At 41.5% G+C, this 22,352-nt stretch overlaps 1 protein-coding gene across 1 annotated transcript; it reads right to left on the bottom strand.

The window, feature by feature from the left end:
* Positions 1 to 13,592: 13,592 nt before the first annotated feature.
* LOC140576606 (cytochrome P450 2J5-like) lies at positions 13,593 to 20,758 on the bottom strand. The gene is made up of 8 exons (XM_072696074.1): positions 20,393 to 20,758; positions 18,513 to 18,672; positions 18,207 to 18,359; positions 17,045 to 17,232; positions 16,366 to 16,369; positions 15,659 to 15,846; positions 14,291 to 14,432; positions 13,593 to 14,058 (listed from the first exon to the last, which is right to left on the bottom strand). Exons 1-8 carry the CDS (start codon positions 20,585 to 20,587, stop codon positions 13,868 to 13,870), a joined length of 1,221 nt encoding a protein of 406 aa, XP_072552175.1. The 5' UTR covers positions 20,588 to 20,758; the 3' UTR covers positions 13,593 to 13,867.
* Positions 20,759 to 22,352: the final 1,594 nt, after the last annotated feature.

Here is a 22,352-nt window from a genome sequence, read left to right as displayed (position 1 = left end):
ATTTACACCCTAAACCCCACCCACTTGAGAGAGCTAGGAGAAGCAGTGGAGTTGTAAGGCGCGAAAGCGACTTCAGGAGAACGTGGTGGTGTTGAGACTGAAGAGCAGCTCATCACCTCCAGACTCTGCTAGTTATGGGAATATGGGTTGCTATAGGAACCAGGCCTCATCACCATGGCTTTACCTGTGCCAGTGTCCGCACGCGATGGGAAGGGAAAGTCAGGGAGCGAGAGGACAGCAGCGCTCTCCGGTAAGACTGGGGAATAATTGCAGTGTTTTGGTTACAGTGTTCAAACTATGCTGTAATACGTGGGTTTGTCGAGCTGTCGCCGGGTCCTGTAAACCAGCCAATCAGAGCAGAGCTAATCAGGTTTTTTATACCAGTCCTCCATAAAAGGAAAATCAGACAGATTCATTTGGAGGTAAAGTAACAGGGTTGCAAACAGGCTTGTTAAACCATATCTTAGCATTTTCAACCAAAAAGTCACATACTTACCATTTACACTTCAAACGAAATACTTAAAATTAAAAATACTAAATCACTAAAACTGTATATTCGTCATATTTAGTTCTTTCAGCTGAGCAGTTTACACTGTGTGAAGATTGGATGACCAAGTGCCACCAGCACTTTCTGACCACTGACTATAATAATGTTTATTCTGTATTAATACTAAATACCTAAAATACTAAATTAATGCTTTCTGTAACCCCCTTTAAAATGTATTTGAGTATTAAAATCCTGTGTGTTATTACAGTTATTAGGGTTGCTATAACTCCAATAAATATCCAGTAAATTACTGGTATTCTTGCATGGGAACTTCAGCTCTGGAACTTTGGAAATATTCCAAAATGGCTGGCATAGGTTAGTGAGCTACCTATATGTTTGGCCTCAACGGGTCTCTGTAACTAAGAATGAATGCTTATTATTAATTATTAACGTAAAAATAAAGATATTATTAATTATTACCGTCAAATCAAATAAAGTGTATTTTCCCACAAGCTAGTGGTGAGTGCCAGGTTTCTAGAAATCATCTGGACATGTGACTAAGGAGCAGCATTGCTATTTAACTATTTTGGTATCATATCTAATAATTTAACCCAGTTTATGATTCAGTATATTTTCTACCAGCTATATGCAAGTTTCTCACCTTTAGCTTTGAATATTCCCATTTTATTCCCATTAATTCCAGATAATTCCCATAATTACCCATTTATTCCCAGAACATTGTAACACTAACAGTTATCACAGCTCCTAGAGCAGCTGAGTCAGCTGTTTTCTGGTAGTGCTGCTCCATTACAGCGTCACAAATAGAACAAATGCTTTTTGAATATCATATTAAATCGTCAATCTGGAGTTTTACTGTTCTTATGTATGGATCCTTTAAATAAATAAAGAGTTAGTCAGTGTTTAAAGGCAGTGGGCTACAGCAGGCGTAGGCCATGGTTTCTCCTGTGTGTTTACCGCCAGAGCATGTACACTCCCATTACTCCACACACCCCCAACAGAGGCCACAATAAATCTCGCTGTGCTAAAGCTAAGCTCAGGAGGGAGGGCGTATCAGGTAACCATGATACAGAGCAGGCGTGTGTGTATGCATGTGTGTGTGTGTATGTGTGTTACAGAAGGTCATATAGTGCGACCTCAGCTCAAGCTGCCTCGTCTTCCAGCTCCAGCCCTTCAGAGACCTGTTGGTGGTCAGGAATCTGGAGCTTGCGGTGGCTGATTGTTTGAAGGAGTGGGTCCGGGACAGCGGTGGAGCTGTGAGTACTCACTTCCTGGCTTCAGACGCAGACGCTTCTTGATTGAATCGCAGAGCTTGCTGTGTGAGTACTGCCTGTTATAAACACCACACATTTGCAGTTTTGTGGCTTGCCAGCATAGACTTGTGGCTGCAAGTCAGTTTTAGGCCTCTGGAGACGGCGATGGATGAAAAGCGGTACCCGGGGGGAAGCGTCATGCCTCAGCTGGTCGTGAAGATCGTTGGGGGAAAACAGATTAAACAATTCATCGATCCGAGCAGGTCTGTTTCCTTTGTTTTATACACAGTGTTCCACTCATTAATTAGAAGTGATATGATGAATATACAGTTTTAGTGATATAATACATAGTAATATATATATATATATATATTGTAGCTCCTGCAATTATTTATATTTTAACATTTTGGCAGTTTTTCCATGTTCTTTACATTTCACGATTAATGGACCAATAGAAATGCTCCAAATTATTTAATATATAGTACATTATATAGTTTTTATAGCTGAGCGTTATGTGACCATTTCAATGATGAATGATTTTTTAAAGAAATAAATAATAAATTATAAAATAATTTGAAAACAATCCTGCGGCATAAGCATATGTTAAAGTTACATTTTATTATTTATTATTTATTTTCCAGTCTGCCACAGAATTTTAAATAGAATATAATAAAATCTTAATTAGCTCATGCATATTAATTACTCCATTACTATATTAATATTAATTACCAACTAAGCCCTTGTTTATGAACCACAGATCTCATAAACGGAGAACACAAAAACACTGTGGTAAAAAAACACTGCTGAACAAAATTAATATAATATATTTAGTAAACAAACAATATCCACACATTATCAAATGTCATAAATTACCTCCCATCCACTTTTTTACGAGGTAAAAAAAAAATAATTAAAAGTGAAAGTAAAAGCATCCAGATATTCAGACAGTTTCAGAGTTTGACACAAACTGCATGTTTGCTCTGAACTGATGACATTAATTCTTTAAATCTGACCGATTGGCTGAGCCTGGTTAGGTCATTAAAAAAAAGACCTAATATTAACTTGATATAAATGAACTCAAGAAACTGAAGTTGGTCTTGGTGGAAGTTCTGATAACTGTCACAAAGCTCAATCCAAGATCAGAATGAGCTTTTAAATATGTGGGATAGCAAAGTGTACACGGTGTGGTTTCTGAGTTTGCTAACAGCACATGCTAATGAAGGGAAGTGAGTGCTAGTGCCCGATTTCACTGGAAACAGTCCAACCTCTGGTCAAACCATCCATAATTCTCCTTTATGAATGAGAAATCATGTTAATGACACTATTTGCTCTTAACCTCACAGCAAATCTGGCAGTGCGGTTTACAATTAGTGCAGTAAGTAAAAGTGCAGAAGAAGCTAATAGCTGCACACGGAGCTCAGGCTGGTGTTTTGCAGGAAGGACGGATCCATCACTGCTCTGAAAGCTGGAGAAGAAGCAACGAGGAAGACCTCGGCCCAAGAAAAACTGGAACTGCTCAGTACCTCCAATTGCAGGGAGAATGCCATCGTCCACGCTGCCCTCACACAGGTAAACACACTCCAGCACAGTCCTGTTTGGCTTCTGAAAAAGAGAAGCAGCTCAGCTCTTGAGTGGCTCCCTGACAGATCACACATTCAATCCCTGATGATGCCACAGCCATCCGTCAGTGTCCAGGAGTCTCCTTCTTGGGAGGGTAGGATAGGCTGGTAGGCACCGTCCACCAGTCAGAGCTGACCTACTTGTTGCTGAGATGGCAGGTGCCTCTCAGGTTGCCCACCCTGGCCTCTCATAAAGGTCTTCTCTGGTCCCACCCATCCTGAGCAGGTATAGGTACGTCATCATACTGCTGTAACCCTACAACCACTGATCACTGCCATAACAATAAACTGATGGTGCCACAGCCATCCGTCAGTGTCCAGGAGTCTCCTTCTTGGGAGGGTAGGATAGTCCTCCTTCTCCTCCCATCACTTGCCAGCCAGCGCAGGCATCTATTAGCTGACGCAACCGAATTAGCTGTTAGCGTTCTCCTCCGAGCTCCAGTGTTGAGCTCTGATAGCACCACATTTTAGAAAAATGGTTCTCTAAAGAACCGTAGCAGGTTCTTTAGGGAACTGGAAGTGGTTCTTCTATGGTGCAACGAAACTTTTACACCTGTATTTATTTATTTTTTTGGAAATGCTTTTGGGCAAATGCATGGGTAGTGTATATAGCGCCCCCTACTGTCAAAATTGATAGAAACTATTTGAAATGGATGGATTTGTTAGTGAGAACTGGTAGTGTAGCGGTATAGCCAGGTTCCTAACACTACGTTCTCCTACCAGTGTAATCTATGTAATGAATTAATTACATTGTAATTAATCAATGTAAGCTGCTTTGGACAAGAGTGTTGGACAAGTGCCATGGATATGTGCTTATTCCCGCAGGCTTCGGGCCGAGTGTGTGTAACAGCTCCTAGTGGAGACCGCTCACAGTCCTACATCCACCTCAGGAGACCTGCTGCTAATAATAATAACCTTAAGCAAAAGCTGAGGAAGCTGCATACTGCAGAGCAGGAGGTAAGGAGGAGCATCGGTATGATCTCTCAGACGTTTCAGATGTTCTTGGCTTGTTTACCCGAGCACCTTGTGTACACACCTGGTAGGCTTGACCTCGTTACACCATCAATGCACCTCCTTCTTCAAATATACACACATATATATACGTTCAGCAGGTAAGCCTCATACACCCCGAGGACTCACTCCTCCTGGCCGTCTCAGAGGAGCTTCAGGACTTGGAGTTCCACTCATTGGAACGAATTGAAGAGGATATCATAGCTCTTGACACCTCCCACACAGGCACTGTCCACCAATCAGAGCTGACCTACCTGTTGCTGAGGTGGCAGGTGCCTCTCAGGTTGCCCACCCTGGCTTCTCTCATGAAGGTCTTCTCTAGTCCCACCCACCCTGAGCAGGTATAGATACGTTATCATACTGCCTTAACCCTACAACCACTGATAACTGCCATAACATTAAAACCACCGCCAGGTGAAGTGAATCACACTGATTTTCTGGGTTGAACAGCACCTGTTCATATTAGCTCTTGAAGGTGATGAAGGTGTTGAAGCAGGAAACAATCTGAGACGCTTTGACAAGAACCAGACTGTGATGTTCTAGACGACTTGAAGGTCAGAACATCTCCGAAACATCTGACAGGCAGGTATAGTAGGGTGTTCAGGCAGGTATAGTAGGGTGTTCACCATTTGGTAGGTCAGAACTTACCAAACTGTTGAACTGGCGACATGGTCATGGACGCCAAGCTTCATTGATGCTCATGGAGAACCCACCTTTCAACTTACCAGACTTCTGCTGTTAATGTCTATATATGACGGGACACCTTTAGAGGTCTTGTGAAGTCCATGTCTTGATGGATCAGAGCTGTTTTGGCGCTACACAGCATTAGGCAGGTGGTTGTAATGGTATGGCTGATTGAGGTATCCTTACATTTTGCATATAACTGATTCTAAACTGTTAAACGGCAGAGATATCACTAGGCTTCTCATCCAGTTTCTCATCCACTACAGGTGCTGTATAAGGAGCTTCTGCAGTTCATACAGAAACTGATTCAAAACCAGGAGCTACAGAACACTGAGGTGGGCCTACAGTTCAATATAAGTTAATACCTCATATAGACTAGATAACATGAACCTATTGGTATATATTGGAACCTATTGGAACTTAGAAAGACCTCCAGCATTGAGGAGCTGTGGAACAGTGGAAGAACTGTGCTCTCTGGAATGATGGTGGTGGAGCTCCATCCAGTACTTTTAGGATGTGTTGAGGAGTTGGGGAAGCTGAGGTGGAGTGGTGATCATCCTGCAACATCCTGACCTCACTAACTCTCTTCTAACTCTAATTGCTAAATGCAATCAAATCCTCACAGCAATGCTCTCCCCCAAAATCCAGTAGAAAGTCTTCTTCTCTGGACAGTAGAGACAGTTACTCCAACAAAAGCAGGATCTACTCTTTTTAATATCCTTCATTTCAGAAGAAACAATGAATGAGCAGACGTCCCAATACTTTTGTCAATACAGTGTACATGTCAAGGGTTCTGAGCAAGCCATGCAAGTGGACACCCTGTTTAATCCTTTGCTTTGGTTTGGTGGGACCAGTCCTATCCTACGATGAATGGATGGATCTAGTCCTTCAGTGCCAGCCAGAAGCTAAAATATTCTTACTGGTCTTCCAGGTGGACATCTGGAAAGCATCTCCTGAACTGGGACACGGCAGCGATGTGGACTCAGAGTGGAGTGGAGGTCTGTTGATGTCTGCAGACCCCGGAGACGCAGAGACGTGGCTACAGCGGTTCCAGAAAATGGAGAGTGCTTTGCGGCTGTGTGACAGCCAAAATACGGGTACGGTGAAACACACCCAACTTCCAAACGCTTGGTTCAGCACTTAAGCTCTAGATGTTCAAATGTTCTGATGATGTTTTAGGGTACATAGAGAAGGATCACGCCAGGCGTCTGATTCAGAACTACAGCCAGATCTTCGACCTGAACCTCAGTCCGCTGAGGATCAATGAGGTGATGAGAAATGCTCAGCAACGTGGCCGAGTTCACCTGGCCAACGCCCTGCAGCTCCTGAAGGGGAGATGAACAGTGGGACAGTGCTGGACTTCTGGTAGAAATCACAGCTTGCTGGTGCTTTTGCAGTCTTCTCCCTTGCAGAAGACCTTCAGATTTGGGAAGTCCTTAGGTCTTAAAGCTTATTTATTTAGGGTCTATCCACAAGCCTTCTATGGTGTGTAGCTCAGGGCTCTGTGAGGGCCATTCCTAAAACCTAAAGGTGGTCCAGGGTGGATTTTATGGTATGTAGTGGATCTAGAAGAACAGCCTCTTTTCAACTTTACCCTTTTGACCAATGGTTTGACATTTGCAGACAGAATTTGCTGCTATTTTGTGGAATCCAGTCACCCCTCCAACCTGGGCAAAATTGCCAGTGCCACTGGCAGCAACACAACCCCAAAGCAAGATACATCCACCCCAAGTTCACAGTTGGCAAGGTGTTCTTTTCATGTGTATTCCCTGACTCTGTTTTGTGTCACCATGGGCTCTCAAGCACATGGCTTTGTTTGTGTCTTGTCAGTTCAAGCCCCTCCTGTTCATTAGTGTTCCCATCTGTGCCTCTTCGGTAGCCACGCCCCCTCATCTGTTTCCATGGAAGTTTGTGGTTTGTTGACTTGACCTGTTTGCTTGTGTCTTTAGTTAAGTTTCAGTGTTTGTTTTCTTCGTTAGTTTTAGTGCTTGGTGGGTTTGTTTGGTTGGTTTGTTCTATTTCTGTTTGTTTAGTTTGTTAGTTTTAGTGCTTAGATGATGTACCCAGTTTGTGTACCTTTGTAGTCTGGCTTGTTTTTGGCTCTGTTTTGGTTTTGTTTAATAAATACCTGCGTTTACGTCTGTCTCCGCCTCCAAGCTCGCAAACCATAACATCAGGACACTCAATTCATTTTATTTTCCAACATACCTCAGCATACCTCAGCTTCTCCAGATGTTCTGTAGCATACTTCAAACTAGCATCCTAGCAGAGAACATTGTAGGAACGTTCAACATGTTTTCAAAAGGTTCCAGAAAGGTTCGCAATAATATTTAATGAATGTGTCATAAAATATTGTCCAAACTTTTCAAGAATGTGGGAAATAATTGGAGCATTTGTTTCAATATAATATTAAATGGAATATGAATATGAGTTGAAATGGTGAACTTGCATTACTTTTTGAAATCGTATAACTTTAGGATGTTCATATAATGTTTGGAACATTCACGTAACCACTAACCTGATCAAACTGTTTGGTCAATGTTTGGTCTTGGATTTGTCATCATCATGCAAAATAATCTTTTATTGTCTATATATGTCTATTCCTAGACAGTGTTATGTGTGTGTTGACAGTATGTTTGTACATACACCAAGTCTACAACAAAAACACAACAATTGCACAAAATATCCCAGAATCACTGCATTATTTATGCATAGGTTGTGTAGACCGGAGCAATTCATCAAAAAAAAATTATAAGTATGTTCTTCCATGGCTTTGCATTATTGAGGACATCTGCCACCTGCTGGTGCTGTTCTGAAGTCCCACAATCCAAAAACTGTGTTCAATTCCAGAGACATTACACTCTCTGGATTCACAGTTCCTCTCTGGTTCTTGGCCTGGATACATTGTTGGTATTATTTGGTATACATTGCCACCAGGGTCAGTGATGGAATGGGCCCAATCTGTATACTTGTACATTGTATATAGGGCCTTGATGGGACCCAAGTGAGATTAGAGTGGGATGACCATGGGCTCTGAGTGGGTTTGTACATACTTTGTTATTGGGACTCAGTTGGGCTTGCTGGGAAATCTCCAGGAGCTGAATCATGAGGAATACATCAGTCTTACAATTTTGACTTTTTCTTCATAAATATATATAATATATTAATGAAGAATATACACATTAATATATATATATATATATATATATATATATATATATATATATATATATATATATATATATATATTAATGAAGAATATACACATATATATATATATATATATATTCTATAATACATAATCAAAATAATCTAAATGATTTTAATATGTATAGAATGTTTAATATTTATATCATTTTAATTTAATATCATTTATATTTTCATATAATATATTAATGAAGAATATATACATGAATATATATATAAATTATATATAACACACAATCAAAACAATCACAATGATTTTAATATTTATATAATTTTATTTGATATCATTTAGATTTTTTTAGATAATATATTAATGAAGAATATATACATTAATATATATATATAAATTATATGTAATACATAATCAAAATAATCAAAATGATTTTTAATATTTGTATAATTTTAATTTATATAATTGTATTTTTTATATAATATATTAATAAAGCATATATGTATATACATATATATATATATATATATATGTGTGTGTGTGTGTGTTCATATATATATATATATATATATATATATTATATATAATACATAATCCAAAATATTTTTATGTTTATTTTTTATTTAAAATGGGAATATTTAGAGATCAGTCATTTCCATCCTTTTTAACATGTAAATCAAACCTGTGGGATTATCTCGGGATAATGAGCCAATGGTTTGATGTTTAGGTGATGTTTAGGACAGTGTCCGCGAGCTCTCTAATGACTGACCGCGGGGTCGGGCTGATCTGCGCGAGCTGCACATTTTCAGCAGCAGCAGCAGCTCGTGACGAAAGCGCGAGCGGTTTTCTGTGAATCGAAAGAGGAAGTAAGAGCTGGTGGAGAAGTTCATCCGCGCGCTGCGAGGCGACTTTGTTAAAGGTACTGTTGATTAACTGACCGTGTTTCACGGTTCTGGTGGTTCTGGTGTTGTGTCTGGTGTGTCTCGCGGATGTTCTGGTGGTTCTGGAATTAGGTCTCGTGGTTGTTACTGGTGGTTCTGGTGTTGTGTCTGGTGGTTTTGATGGTTCTGGTGTGTCTTGTGGATGTTCTGGTGGTTCTGGTGTTGTGTCTGGTGGTTTTGATGGTTCTGGTGTGTCTTGCGGATGTTCTGGTGGTTCTGGTGTTGTGTCTGGTGGTTTTGATGGTTCTGGTGTGTCTCGCAGTTCTGTGTGTGGGTCTTCTGATGTGTCTGGTGGTTCTAGTGTTGTGTCTGGTGGTTTTGATGGTTCTGGTGTGCCTTGCGGCTCTGTTTTTGGGTCTGATGTTGTGTCTGGTGGTTCTAGTGGTGTTTCTGGTGGTTCTGGTGTTGTGTGTGTGGTGGTTGTGGTGTTGTGCCTGGTGGTTTTGATGGTTCTGGTGTGCCTCGCGGTTCTGTGTTTGGGTCTGATGTTGTGTCTGGTGGTTTTGGTGTTGTGTCTTGTGGTTCTATATTTGGTGGTTCTACTGTTGTCAGTGGGTTCTGATCTGTGTTCTGTGTGGTTCTGTTTAGAAGGTTTTAGATGATGGTGCAGCAGAGTGGAACCTCTGGATCTACACACAAATCCTACAAAGATGCAGCGCTCGCTAACTTACCGCCAGACTACCACAAACGTGAGTTACTGACTGGGTCTGGGGGACTGAGCTCACCCTTCACTAAGCCATTGGTTCCGAGGTCCAGAACCTTTGTAAAAAAACACCTGTTGTTTGGCCCAAGAACTCTTAACAGCACCAAACTTCTCGTATTTGTTATTGATTATGAGTGGGCCTGTGCGTTAATAACTAATAATGCATTAATAACTCTATATTCTTAAATAATTATTATATTAATATGAATTATATTCTATAATTATTATAGCTGTTTGATCTATTTACGGTATATTCTTTATGTAAAGTGGTCAGATTTGCTCTTATTATTATTATTATTATTATTATTATGGAACCCTGCTAATTGAGCTGTCTCTACAACTCTCTCCTTTGGCTAGAGCCCCCTGTGGACCCTGTTAAGCAGCGGCTGATTGGCTCCCTCAGAGATCTGCTGGCCAGTCACCCTGAAGGACTGACGCTGAAGCAGGTCCGCAGGTCCTGTCCACTACTCCTGGAAGCAGACGTTCTTAAAGGCTATCCCTCCGTCCGCCACCTGCTGTCCTCCATGCCCAAGGTCGTCCGTCTGGAGGGGGTTGGTGTCCAGACCCGCATCCTCCCTCCTCTCCCATAGAGATGATGGGAGATGTCCAACAGGTTCTCCAGTTTGGTAGCTGCTCCTTTTTACTCAGGCCTTGTATTGATCCAGACGCCAGCGTCCACACTGTCCAAACCTCAACAGTCTCAAAGGACACTGTCACCAAAAGCCCCACATCAATAATTAACGTCCTTCACGTTCCGTCAGCCTGGTTCCCCAGCGACTCCTCTGACTAATGTTTAATAATAGAGAAGGCTGTACATCCTTAATGTCTGTTTACAGGCTGTCTGACCTCCTGAGACACCGTTTGAAAGCCATTTACAGATGGTTAAAAGATCACCAGTAAAGGAGTTACCATCAGAATTTGGTGCCTAATTAGAGCTTTTACATTCACGCATATTTGCATTAGATTCATTTATACGCCACAAGATATATTTATATAGCTCTGATTGAGTTGGATTAGTTTTATCTGGTTGGGGGAGGTTGATCTGACTGATTGCCAGCAAGATCTGAGATTTTACCTCAGTATGAATTTGTAATGTCTGTTAAACAACATCTCCAGAGTGAATTACCTTCTTCATTATTCATAATCTTCATCATTTCTATGTATTTGAAATGTATTTGGATACAGTTCAGTTTGATAATTGTCTTTTACATTTTATAAAAAGTAAAACTAGATAGAAATGAATTATTAAATCACAATTTGATCACACAGTTGTATAAAATTCATCAGAATAATTGCATATTGAACATTACGTCATTAGTAACCATGTTAATCCTGTACAGTGTAGATCAGCACTTTCATTCATTAGTAATCAAAATAAAACATTACTATAAGCGGTTTCATTGATTTACGGTACATTCTGTATATAAAGTCGTCAGATTTGCTCTTTTTTATTAATTGATAATAAATATTGTGTTTTATTATTAGGTCTCCTGCCGCTCCACCAATGCCCTGTAGTAGTAGCAGTAGCAGCATTTCGGCCTGGGGTAGGAATTTCATATTAATGTCAATAGTCACATTGATCTTATGGCTCTGACATTTTTTGGGAAAATGTGGACACTGCACTGTTAATTTTATGCAAATCAGATACATTTGTTTATTATTTTATGCAAATTACATTAGTGGACCTCCCCAGTCAAACTAATCCAGCTCAAATAGGAATTTCTAAGATAAATATATGAATATAATTACTATTAGTTAGTCCTTGCTGACTGTTGAAATATTTTCAATATCAAGCAAAAACCTTGTATCTTCATTTTTGTCATTTTTCAACTAGTGTGAATCTGTACAATATCTGTTCTTTGGATTGTGTACTTTATGATGTAGTACCAGCATTTGACCACTAGATGTACCCCATATTGCGCAGCGTAAAGCCACACCCACGAGCAACAATTACGCTAAACCCACTGGCAAGTGAAGCGAATAATACTGGCTATCTGGTTCCAGTGGCACCTGTCAAGAGGTGGGATCTACATATTAGACAGCATTCCAGGGGGATCTCAGGGGTAGTGAAAGAAAAGAGTAAACATGAGTATAGAAATGTCAGTTCTGTAATTTAGAGAACTGAGACGACTTCAAACCAGCAGCTTTTAGAGGAAGACTAATGTCAAGCTAATGCCATTCCAGAATCAGCGACTTGTTAGTCCCCTTCAAATCAAGGCATCATGTAAAGAAAAAGGATCCAGCTTCAGCTCAGTGGAACATATTTAGATCTCTGTGAGCTTTTTAAGGCACTCTGTGCTGGACCAGATGCCGGCAGCTGCTGTTTTTCTAAGATGATCTGGGACCAGTTCTTAATGTAGAGATGGAAAATTCAGACCCAGTCCAGAAAGTAAAAATCCACCCCAAGTTTTTTTTAAAGTATCAACTGCCTGGGCAGCTCTGGTGTGGACTGGATTGAGGGATGGAGGAATTGTAGACTGGACTGAGGGATAGGGGAGTTGTGAGCTGGATTGGGGGACTAAGGAGTTGTAGACTGTATTGAGGGACTGAGGAGTTATTGTGGACTGGATTGAGGGCTAGAGGAGTTATAGACTGTATTAAGAGATGGAGGAATTGTAGACTGGACCGAGGGATGGGGGAGTTGTAGACTGGATTGAGGGATGGAGAGTTATGAACTGGATTGAGGAACGGGGGGATTGTGACTGGATTGGGGGGTTAAGGAGTTGTAGACTGGATTGAGGGATGGGGAGTTATGAACTGGATTGAGGAACGGGGGATTGTGACTGGATTGGGGGGTTAAGGAGTTGTAGACTGGATTGAGGGATGGCAGAATTGTTGACTGGATTGAGGGATGGGGGAGTTATGAACTGAATTGAGGAACAGAGGGATTGTAGACTGGATTGAGGGATGGGAGAGCTGTAGACTGGATTGAGAGATGGGGAGTTGTAGACTGAATTGAGGAACAGAGGGATTGTAGACTGGATTGAAGGATGGGAGAGTTGTAGACTGGATTGAGGGATGGGGGAGTTATGAACTGAATTGAGGAACAGAGGGATTGTAGACTGGATTGAGGGATGGGAGAGTTGTAGACTGGATTGAGAGATGGGGAGTTGTAGACTGAATTGAGGAACAGAGGGATTGTAGACTGAATTGAGGGATGGGAGAGTTGTAGACTGGAATGAGAGATGGGGGAGTTGTAGACTGAATTGAGGAACAGAGGGATTGTAGACTGGGATGGGAGAGTTGTAGACTGGATTGAAGGATGGGGGAGTTGTAGACTGAATTGATTAACAGAGGGACTGTAGACTGGGATGGGAGAGTTGTAGACTGGATTGAAGGATGGGGCTGAGCTGCAGTAGAGTTGGGGCAGATTTTTACTCTCTGGACCTGAATTTTCCATATATGTTTAAATTTACCTCATTTTTGTGAAGCTTGCTGTTGTGAATGGGAGGCTGGTTCTAAACATGGAACAGGGCCCTCCTGTGGAGGACTGTGGAAATACTGCACTGCATCATCTTTTCTTTTTTACAGAATGACCTTTTAAAAAAAAAAACAAAGTTTAAATTTTTTGATAAGTTTACACATTCCATTAATTAAAATGCTTGCAATTGTTATTGTAAACAAATGTGTTTATTGTATTTATGAAGAAAATTGTTAAATAAATACATAAATAAATAAAACTGTGGTTGAAATTGTTGATACAGTCTTTCACACGGCAGTAGCACAATACCTTTTATTATGTTTGTGTGCACCAGCCTTAACATTAAAACCACTGCCAGGTGGTCTCCAGTCCAGGGGTCTGTTGTTGTTGATGTGTTGGAAGCTGAGCAGAAGAATCTGAGACACCTTGCCAAGAACCAAACTGTGATGTTCTAGACGACAGCAAATGCAATTGAAGTAATGAACGTGTATCAAGATAGATAGTTCGATCTAAAGTTCTTATGATGTTCGGATGTTGGCTGTTATTAGCACAAGGCTGAACTGGTGGTCTGGTTCAGTGGGTGGTCTCCCTGCTGTGGCAGACTGTATTGAATGGGAATGGAGAGCGGACTATGCCCACAATGCCGTCCATGTTTGGGTGTGGAGATCCAGGAGGCCAGGAGAACCTCAGCTGCTGGAGCAGAGAAGTGAAGAAGATGAAGAGCTCAGTCTTCGCCAGAGACTCACCCAGGCACGCTCTTGGACCTGCAGTAGAAGACACACCCACACATCCACCTAGTTATGCACAAGAGAACCACTTACAGAAGGTTTTCCAACTAATCTGAGGAAGACTGAACCAGGCAAAGAACAATTGAAGCAATCAGATGCTGCTGTGTTCTATATGTTCCATTGCTTTTACTAAGGCACCCTCCAAACCTTTGTAATGAGCACTTTACACAGTTGACCCTCAGGTGGTAGACGCCAGCAGCAGACTCACCCAGAGAAAATGGAAGAAAGAAGTCATTTTTGCAGAACTGTCCTTTCTCGTCCAGAAAGTTTTCAGGGTTAAATGTGTCTGGGTGCTTCCAGTGCTCTGGGTCAGTCAAGATGGCTGTTAAGTTGGGCAAGATCTCTGTTCCCTGCCATGGGAAAAATCAGTGGCTTAATGCAGGAAAGGCACTCAAAGCACAAAAAAAAAACAGGAAGTCTGATCAACCCAGTCTACAAATCCTCCATCCCTCAGTCTAGTCTACAACTACCCCATACCCTGATCTAGTCTACAATTTCCCTAATACAGTATACAACTTCCTTCACTCAGTCTACAACTCCTCCATCCTTCAATCCAGTCTACAATTCCTCCATCACTCAAACTAGTCTACATTTCCTCCATACCCCAATCTAGTCTACAATTTCCCTAATCTAGTCTACAACTTTCTTCATCCTTCCTCAATCTTTCTAAATTTCCTCCATTCTTCATTCCAGTCTACAACACCCCATCCCCACCCCCATTCAGGCTCAACCTCCTCCATCCCCCAATACAGTGCATAACTCCTTCATTCCTAAATCAAGTGTACAATGCCTCCAATCCTGGTTCCAGTCTTCAACTCCATCCCGCAATCCAGGCTACATCTCCCTGCATCCCTCAATCCAGTCTACAATGCCTGCATCCCTCAGTTGTTTACAATTCCTTTCCTCAAACTAGTCTACATTTCCTTTATACCTCAATCCAGTCTACAATTCCTGCATCCCTCAGTCCAGTCTACAACTCCTTCCCCTCAGTCTACATATTCGCCAAGCTTCAATCCAGTCGGCATCTCCCTCCATACCTCAATCCAGTCTACAATTCTATCCCAGTCCAGTCTACAACTCCATCACACAAACCAGTCTACATTTCCTTCATCCCTCAATCCAGTCTACATCTCCCTATCCCTCAATCTAGTCTACAATTCCTGCATACCTCAGTCCAGTCTACAACTTCATCACTCAAACAAGTTGACTTTTTCTTCCATCCCTCAATCCAGTCTACATTCCCTCCATCCCTCAATCCAGTCTACATCTCCCTCATACCACAATCCAGTCTACAATTTCATCCCAGTCCAGTCTACAACTACATCACACAAAAACAGTCTACATTTGCTTTATCCCTCAAACCAGTCTACATCTCCCCGTCCCTCAATCCAGTCTACAATTCCTGCATACTTCAGTCCAGTCTACAACTCCATCACTCAAACCAGTTAACATTTCCTCCATCCCGCAATCCAGTCTACAGTTCCTCCATCCCTTAATCTACAGTTCTTGCATACCTCAGTCCAGTCTACAACTTCATCACTCAAACCAGTCTACATTTCCGGCATACCATAATTACCTTGGGGAGGTGGCAGCCTCGTAGCTGTGTTGGCTGTGTGGTTTGGTGCAACACACTCAGAGGAACAACATTCGCCCAGCGCTGGATCTCGTGAACGGTGGCGAGAGTGTATGGGAGATGTGCGCGGTCATCCATGCAGGCAGAGCGGTCAAAACCCAACACCTGAACAATCTCCCCATGACAGCGTTCTGAGATGTGGTCACCCGGATAAACAGGACAGTGTGGAGAAAGAAAGAGCAGTTCTATGAGTTTAACAAGCTGACTTATTAACTAATGTATTAATTAAGCTAACCATTAATTAATGGTGGTTGGTGTGGCGCAACAGATAACACCACTACCTGCCACTGAGCTACCACATGATGTGGGAGGCTGGGGTTCGATTCCCGGTCTGGGTGACTATGCTGCGCTACATCAATAAGAGTCCTTGGGCAAGACTCCTAACACTACATTGGCCCACCTCTGTAATATAAGTAACCTATGTAGTGTTAGGAGTCTTGCCCAAGGACTCTTATTGATGTAGCGCAGCATAGTCACCCAGACCGGGAATCGAACCCCAGCCTCCCCACATCATGTGGTAGCTCAGTGGCAGGTAGTGGTGTTATCTGTTGCGCCCACACCAACCACCATTAATTAATGGTTAGCTTAATTAATACATTAGTTAATAAGTCAGCTTGTTAAACTATAGAACTGCTCTTTCTTTTCCACACTGTCCTGTTTATCCGGGTGACCCACATCTCAGAACGCTGTCATGGGGAGATTGTTCAGGTGTTGGGTTTTGACCGCTCTGCCTGCATGGATGACCGCGCACATCTCCCATACACTCTCGCCACCGTCACGAGATCCAGCGCTGGGCGAATGTTGTTCCTCTGAGTGTGTTGCACCAAACCCACACAGCCAACACCGCTACGAGGCTGCCACCTCCCCAAGGTAATTATGGTATGCCCGGAAATGTAGATGGTTTGAGTGATGAAGTTGTAGACTGGACTGAGGTATGCAAGAACTGTAGATAAGGGATGGAGGAACTGTAGACTGGATTGCGGGATGGAGGAAATGTTAACTGGTTTGAGTGATGGAGTTGTAGACTGGACTGAAGTATGCAGGAATTGTAGACTGGATTGAGGGACGGGGAGATGTAGACTGGTTTGAGGGATAAAGCAAATGTAGACTGTTTTTGTGTGATGTAGTAATGTAGACTGGACTGGGATGAATCTGTAGAAGAAAGATTATCCATCCAGTTTAGGATGATTTTTAAGATGATTACTTCAGAATTCTTACCCAAAAGATACGGCTTTGGCTTTAGTTTGCTTTTAAAGTATGAGTTCCAAGACCCAGCCAAGGCTCCAAAAAATGGACCCGTAGTTTAACAGTTTAAGTAACAGTAGAAACATCAGGAGCGCGCTTGCTGGTTGTTACCCGTCCCACGGCCGAACCACCAAGTCTCATGTTTTCATTCAGGATTTCCAGCAGCTTAGCGAAGCGCTTGTCGTCATATTCAAAGCGGTCTCCGAAGATGATGGAGCAGATGATGTTGGAGACTGCGTTCATTATGGGATGGATGGGATAAAAAGTCTTCCCTTTAGGAAAAAAACAACAACAAGAAAACAAGAGAATGAATGATGTCTAGCGCTCATATCAATGGGCCCTAAGCTACGGTGAACGGAACCTGATTGGGCAACTGATCCACAGCAAATGACTGACTATTATAGTGACCTTGGTCCAGGTGGTCGGTGCTAGTAGTCTCACAGTTAGTAGAACGGAGATCACCAGTGAGTGCAGTGAATGGGTCTCAAGTAATTGCAGTATGAAGGAAGGTCTGGAAGGTCCAGTCACTGGTTAATCAGTATTCCTGGCTATGAATACACCATGAAGACCAAAGAACAAGTCAGGGAATGGTCACAATAACTCACTGGACATTCCAGTCACTGGACTGCAGTTAAATCCATCATTAAGACGTGGAAGGAGTGTGACACATGGCTAGATCTGCCTAGAGCAGGCCGTCCTCATAACTGAGTGGCCGTTCAAGAAGAAGACTACTGAGGGAGGCCACCAAGACACCTTTGACTCCTCTGAATTGATGATGCCACCACCATGCTTCATGGTGTATCTGGTGGCCAAAAGGCTCCCATCAAAAAGGTCTCATCGGACCGAAGAACCTTCTTCCGGTGGACCTTGGAGTGTCTGGCATATCTTTGGATGAACTGTAGTGGAGATGTAATTCTCCTTGCTGCTCTGGTGAAGAACCCGGGCATCAGTTGTCTCTCCCATCTCAGCTGCTAAGCTTTTAACTCCTTCAAAGTAGCCAAAGGTGTCTTGATGGCCTCCCTAACTGGTCTCCTTCTTGCATGGTCAGTCAGCCTTTTCCTTTTTCTAGGCATTGTATGTATTCACAAGGGCCAAACCGTTTTGGGAAAGGCTTGCTATGGTATCCTATACAGTTGCTGGGGTATTCCTGGTGGTTGTTACTATAGGTGCTTGCTGACCCTCAAACATTTACTAATCCACTGAGATGTTTGGAAGTTGGAACGCAGGTGAAGCTCAGCTAATGTACCTTCCTGCTCAAGTATCTCTCGAATAAGGTGCCTCGCCTCCTCAGCTACACGTTCCTCCACAGTTTTTTTCCCCAGGCCAAAGTTGCGCAACGTATGCAGAGCAAACCGACGCTGCTGTTTCCACGGAATTCCATATGTTACCATCACGATACCTGAGAGATTCCGGTTGAGAGAGGGAGATTATGGGCGAGAGAGAGAGAGAGAGAGAGAGAGAGAGAGAGTAAAAGTAAGGGTTATTAGTTGACAGTGACACAAAATTACTGTAGAAGTAAAGCCTAGAGGTTAGTGAGTCATGCTCTACAGACCAAACCCGTTGCTGATCCAGTTCAATAACGGTATGTACGGCCTCCCAGCAAACACAGCCCCGTTCTGAACAAAGGCCTCCTTCATTATATCCATGTTATTTAGCAAGATTACTGGCTTCCTGCCCAGGTACATGGAGGACATCTCACCATATTTTGCCATCTGGAGAAAACAAGCAAGATGTTTGCTGTGCATCAACCATTTGAGATGGAGGAGTGCAGGCGTATAACAGGACAGTTTGAAAGACCACACACTAAAGGTGTCGTCAAGGTCTGAATACCTGGCTTCAGATGTCCTGGACACTAGGATAGGGCAAAGCTGTGGTCCACCACCAATCAAGTCACCTTCTGTTCTACCACACCAATCTGGACTTAAGTAGGAAATAAGCCAGTCTGGATGTGAGGCTTGATTAATAGTGTTTGAGTTTGGCCTCATGTTTTACAGCAGTGTCCAGGTCCTTTTGACATGTTTCTCACCATGAATCTAATGCTTGGTGTTTCCTCAAGAAGCTAAGACCTTCGGAGCTTTAGATGTGGTCAAAAGACATCCCTCCTTACATTCCTTGCATCACATTCTGCACTCAGCTAACTACACTGTATGAATGTTTGAGGACGCCCCTTCTGATGAATGCATTCAGCTACTTTAAGATACACCTATAGCTGACACAGATGTGCAAGTGCACATACACACACACAGGTTCTCTAATACCTGCATAGACGTATTGCCAGTAGAATAGTACTGAGATAAATATCAACCTATATATATATAAAGCCCCCCAGCATTGAGCTGTGGAGCAGTGGAAGAACTGTGTTCTCCAGAATGATGGATGGTGCTCCATCCATTGCTGTTGTGATGAGTTGGGAATGAGGTGGGATGATCATCATCCAATATACTGACCTCACTAACGCTTTTGATGCCAAATGCAATCAAATCTTCACACCAATATCTAGTAGAAAGCCTTCTTCTCTGGAAGTGTTTGCCATAATATTAAGTATTCGCCTCAGGCCTGGGTCTTCATGACATTTTAAGGTAAGGCCCGATTTTTCTAATCTGGTGAAACAGCTAATGTGGTTGCATCTTGCTTGGTGTTATGAAGTGGAGGAACTTGACTGATGTAGAGGAAACTGACTAAGCAAGCTTGGGTTTATGGTTAGAAATAGTGCTGAAAACACAGGGGCCACTTCCGTGGTGACTGCTGCTTTAGTGTGACATGAGAAACTGCTCACATTATCTTTTCACTGTAGCCTTTTCCCATACACAAGTCAATCATTTGCTTCTAAATGATAAGACAACTTGGAATTTCCCAGCAGTCATTCCAAAAGCCAGATATAATCTCAGAACTGATGACATCCAGAAGGTTCCCTAAGACCAGGCATGCAATAACTGAAGAATTGGACAATTGTTTTTGGACATTTGGGCATTTGGACCAGTCATATACCCAAGCTACTTTTCACCTTTAACAGTGATTGACCTCTTTTGCAGCAGCGGGAATCGCTTAATAACTGGATGCTCTTGGTTAGAATGCTCCTGCTTTTGGAACTGCTGGGAACGATGCAGGCTCTGCAGGACCTACAGGCGACTGTAGCATTACTGTAAGCCTCAGTAATGTAAGGACTGGTTTGCCTTCATTCCCCCCTCCCTGCAGAAGTGACATCAAGAGAGGCCTGCAGTTTTTGTGTCCAATTAAATTTCTGAGACACATCAGATCAGGCAGAGACACCTGTTGCTTGTTTTTTGAGATCTTCCATAGATTACCTTGTTATCATGTTCCCCAGCTAAACGCTTTTGCTCAAAAAGTTGGTCCCCTTTATGCCGTCTAAAAACTGTCTCTGCTACTGCAGCACATGAACGCACTCAGTGAGAGGAAAGGTAGGAAACTCACTGATCTGATGAAAGCCATGGGATCCTTCATTAATTGTGGCAGGTTGCCCACAAAGAGCAGAGGTTTGGGTCCTGGAGGGATGCGACTCCTGGAGGAGTTCAGCCTGAAGACCTCCAGCAGAACCAGAGAGAGCAGACCACCCAGCAGGGCCAAGCCCACAGACGTCCAGTCCAGGTATCTCAGCACAGACTCCATTCTGAGAGAGTTTATGAGCAGATACTGCAACCGCTCACAGCTTTATAGAGAGAGAGAGAGAGAGAGAGAGAGAGAGAGAGAGAGAGAGAGAGAGAGAGCAGAGAACATGAAGGTCACTTCTATGGAATCCCATGATCATGGGCGTGTCTAGTACATACGTCTTGCTGTAACTTGCTCTGTTGGTAAAGGGTGAAAAAAAGCTTCCTTTTAAAGACATTACTCTCAATTTCCTGACTCTAGCTGGCAGATATCCAGGCAGTTACTGTTTACACACTGTCGATACATTATCTTGCATGAAATCGCAAATCATTAACCACCCCGAGGCTCACCCTCCTACTTAATAAGTAGATAAAAAAGACCTCACGTTTTCACGTTAAGAACATTAACTGGTTTAACTTTGATATTAAAGACTAGTTATTATTTAATACAATAAAGTGATTTAAACTGAAGAAAACTGGAATGATGCAACGTCCTGTCTGAGTCTGAGGTTTGACTGTTGTTGCAACACAACAACATCATCCACACTCAGAACGCAACCATGAGTAACTACAGTGGTTTTAGCAAGTTTATTTATATTGACACTTTACTTTTATACATATTTTAATGTAATATATAGTTTATACACCATATATTCTATACTATTATATTTTATATAAACCCTTGTAAAAAAAACTATACCATTTTCAGTTAGAGCATATAAGTGTAAGTATAATAATTTTAAACTATACACCTACACCTATAAACCTCTATAACTACATATCTACATTTTATGCTGCTGTTAATTTCTTCAGTTCTATAGCGTGTAAATGTAGTGTGTATACTGCTATTCCATTATTTTACATTTTAGTGCTATTATACTAATTATTAATATATATATATATATATGTGTGTGTGTGTGTGTGTTTGGTTTTTTTTTTTATCCTTATGTGAGTAGGCAGATGTCAAAGCAACTTATAGCTGTACCATGTATGATTGTCATGTTCATTTGATATTACTTCTATATAGTTTACTGTCATATTTAGCAAATATTACAAAGAAATAGTAATGTCTGATTCTCAACTCCAGAATTATTCACTATTGTATTTCATAAATAATATTTATTTTGACACATATTTAGACTTCACATCAAATTGATTTATTACATTCAGAACTCAGCCAAAGCTAAAACTCAGCTAATCAGCTTCTCAACACACAATTTTAAACCTAATGTTTACAATGAAATATTTTGCTTCACACAAACTTACTTCCATGACAGATGCATGCTCTTCTAGTTTATGCAACCTCCTGGCAGAGTCTGTTTCACTGTTTTTGCAACATAATAGTCGCAACATACAGAACACAATCATGAGTAACACATAGTGGTGTTCTGGTGTACAGTTGTTCTGGTGTAAAGTTTAAATTGATTACATTGTATGCCTTAAATGGCAAATGTATACTTGACTGCACAGTTTAGCAAGTTAACTTATTTTTGAACAGCTGATATTTTACGTTTATACAGTACATACCTTTATCTGTTATTTTTATTTAAAACAGTTATTTGAAAACAAATTAAATATAATTTTATTATATTTATTAAATATAATTTTAGCAAAAATTATTTCAAAATATTAATGTTTGATCCTAAACTTTATTATTGTACTTCGTAAATAACATTAACTTCATCAGTTTGCAGATTAATTTGCTTTGATTATCAGTTTCCTGTTTCCATTTTTAAATTAAAGGCAATGTTTACAGTTTGTGTAAGTTATCATAACATTTTAAATAA

This window comes from Salminus brasiliensis, chromosome 14 (genome assembly GCF_030463535.1).
Source record: "Salminus brasiliensis chromosome 14, fSalBra1.hap2, whole genome shotgun sequence".
NCBI classification, from domain to species: Eukaryota; Metazoa; Chordata; class Actinopteri; order Characiformes; family Bryconidae; genus Salminus; species Salminus brasiliensis.
The sequence above is the reverse complement of the archived record's forward strand: the minus strand, read 5'-3'. Positions and strand labels throughout refer to the sequence as shown.

Bases quoted from the DNA above. Each gene is read 5' to 3' on its own strand.
- LOC140576606 (XM_072696074.1), bottom strand. From the start codon at position 20,587: ATGGAGTCTGTGCTGAGATACCTGGACTGGACGTCTGTGGGCTTGGCC. The intron at 17,233-18,206 runs GTACATTAGCTG...TTTTTCCTAAAG, and splicing joins AGAGATACTTGAGCAGGAAG to GGAAGACTTTTTATCCCATC. The intron at 14,433-15,658 runs GTAATTATGGTA...TTCCCATGGCAG, and splicing joins GAGGCTGCCACCTCCCCAAG to GGAACAGAGATCTTGCCCAA.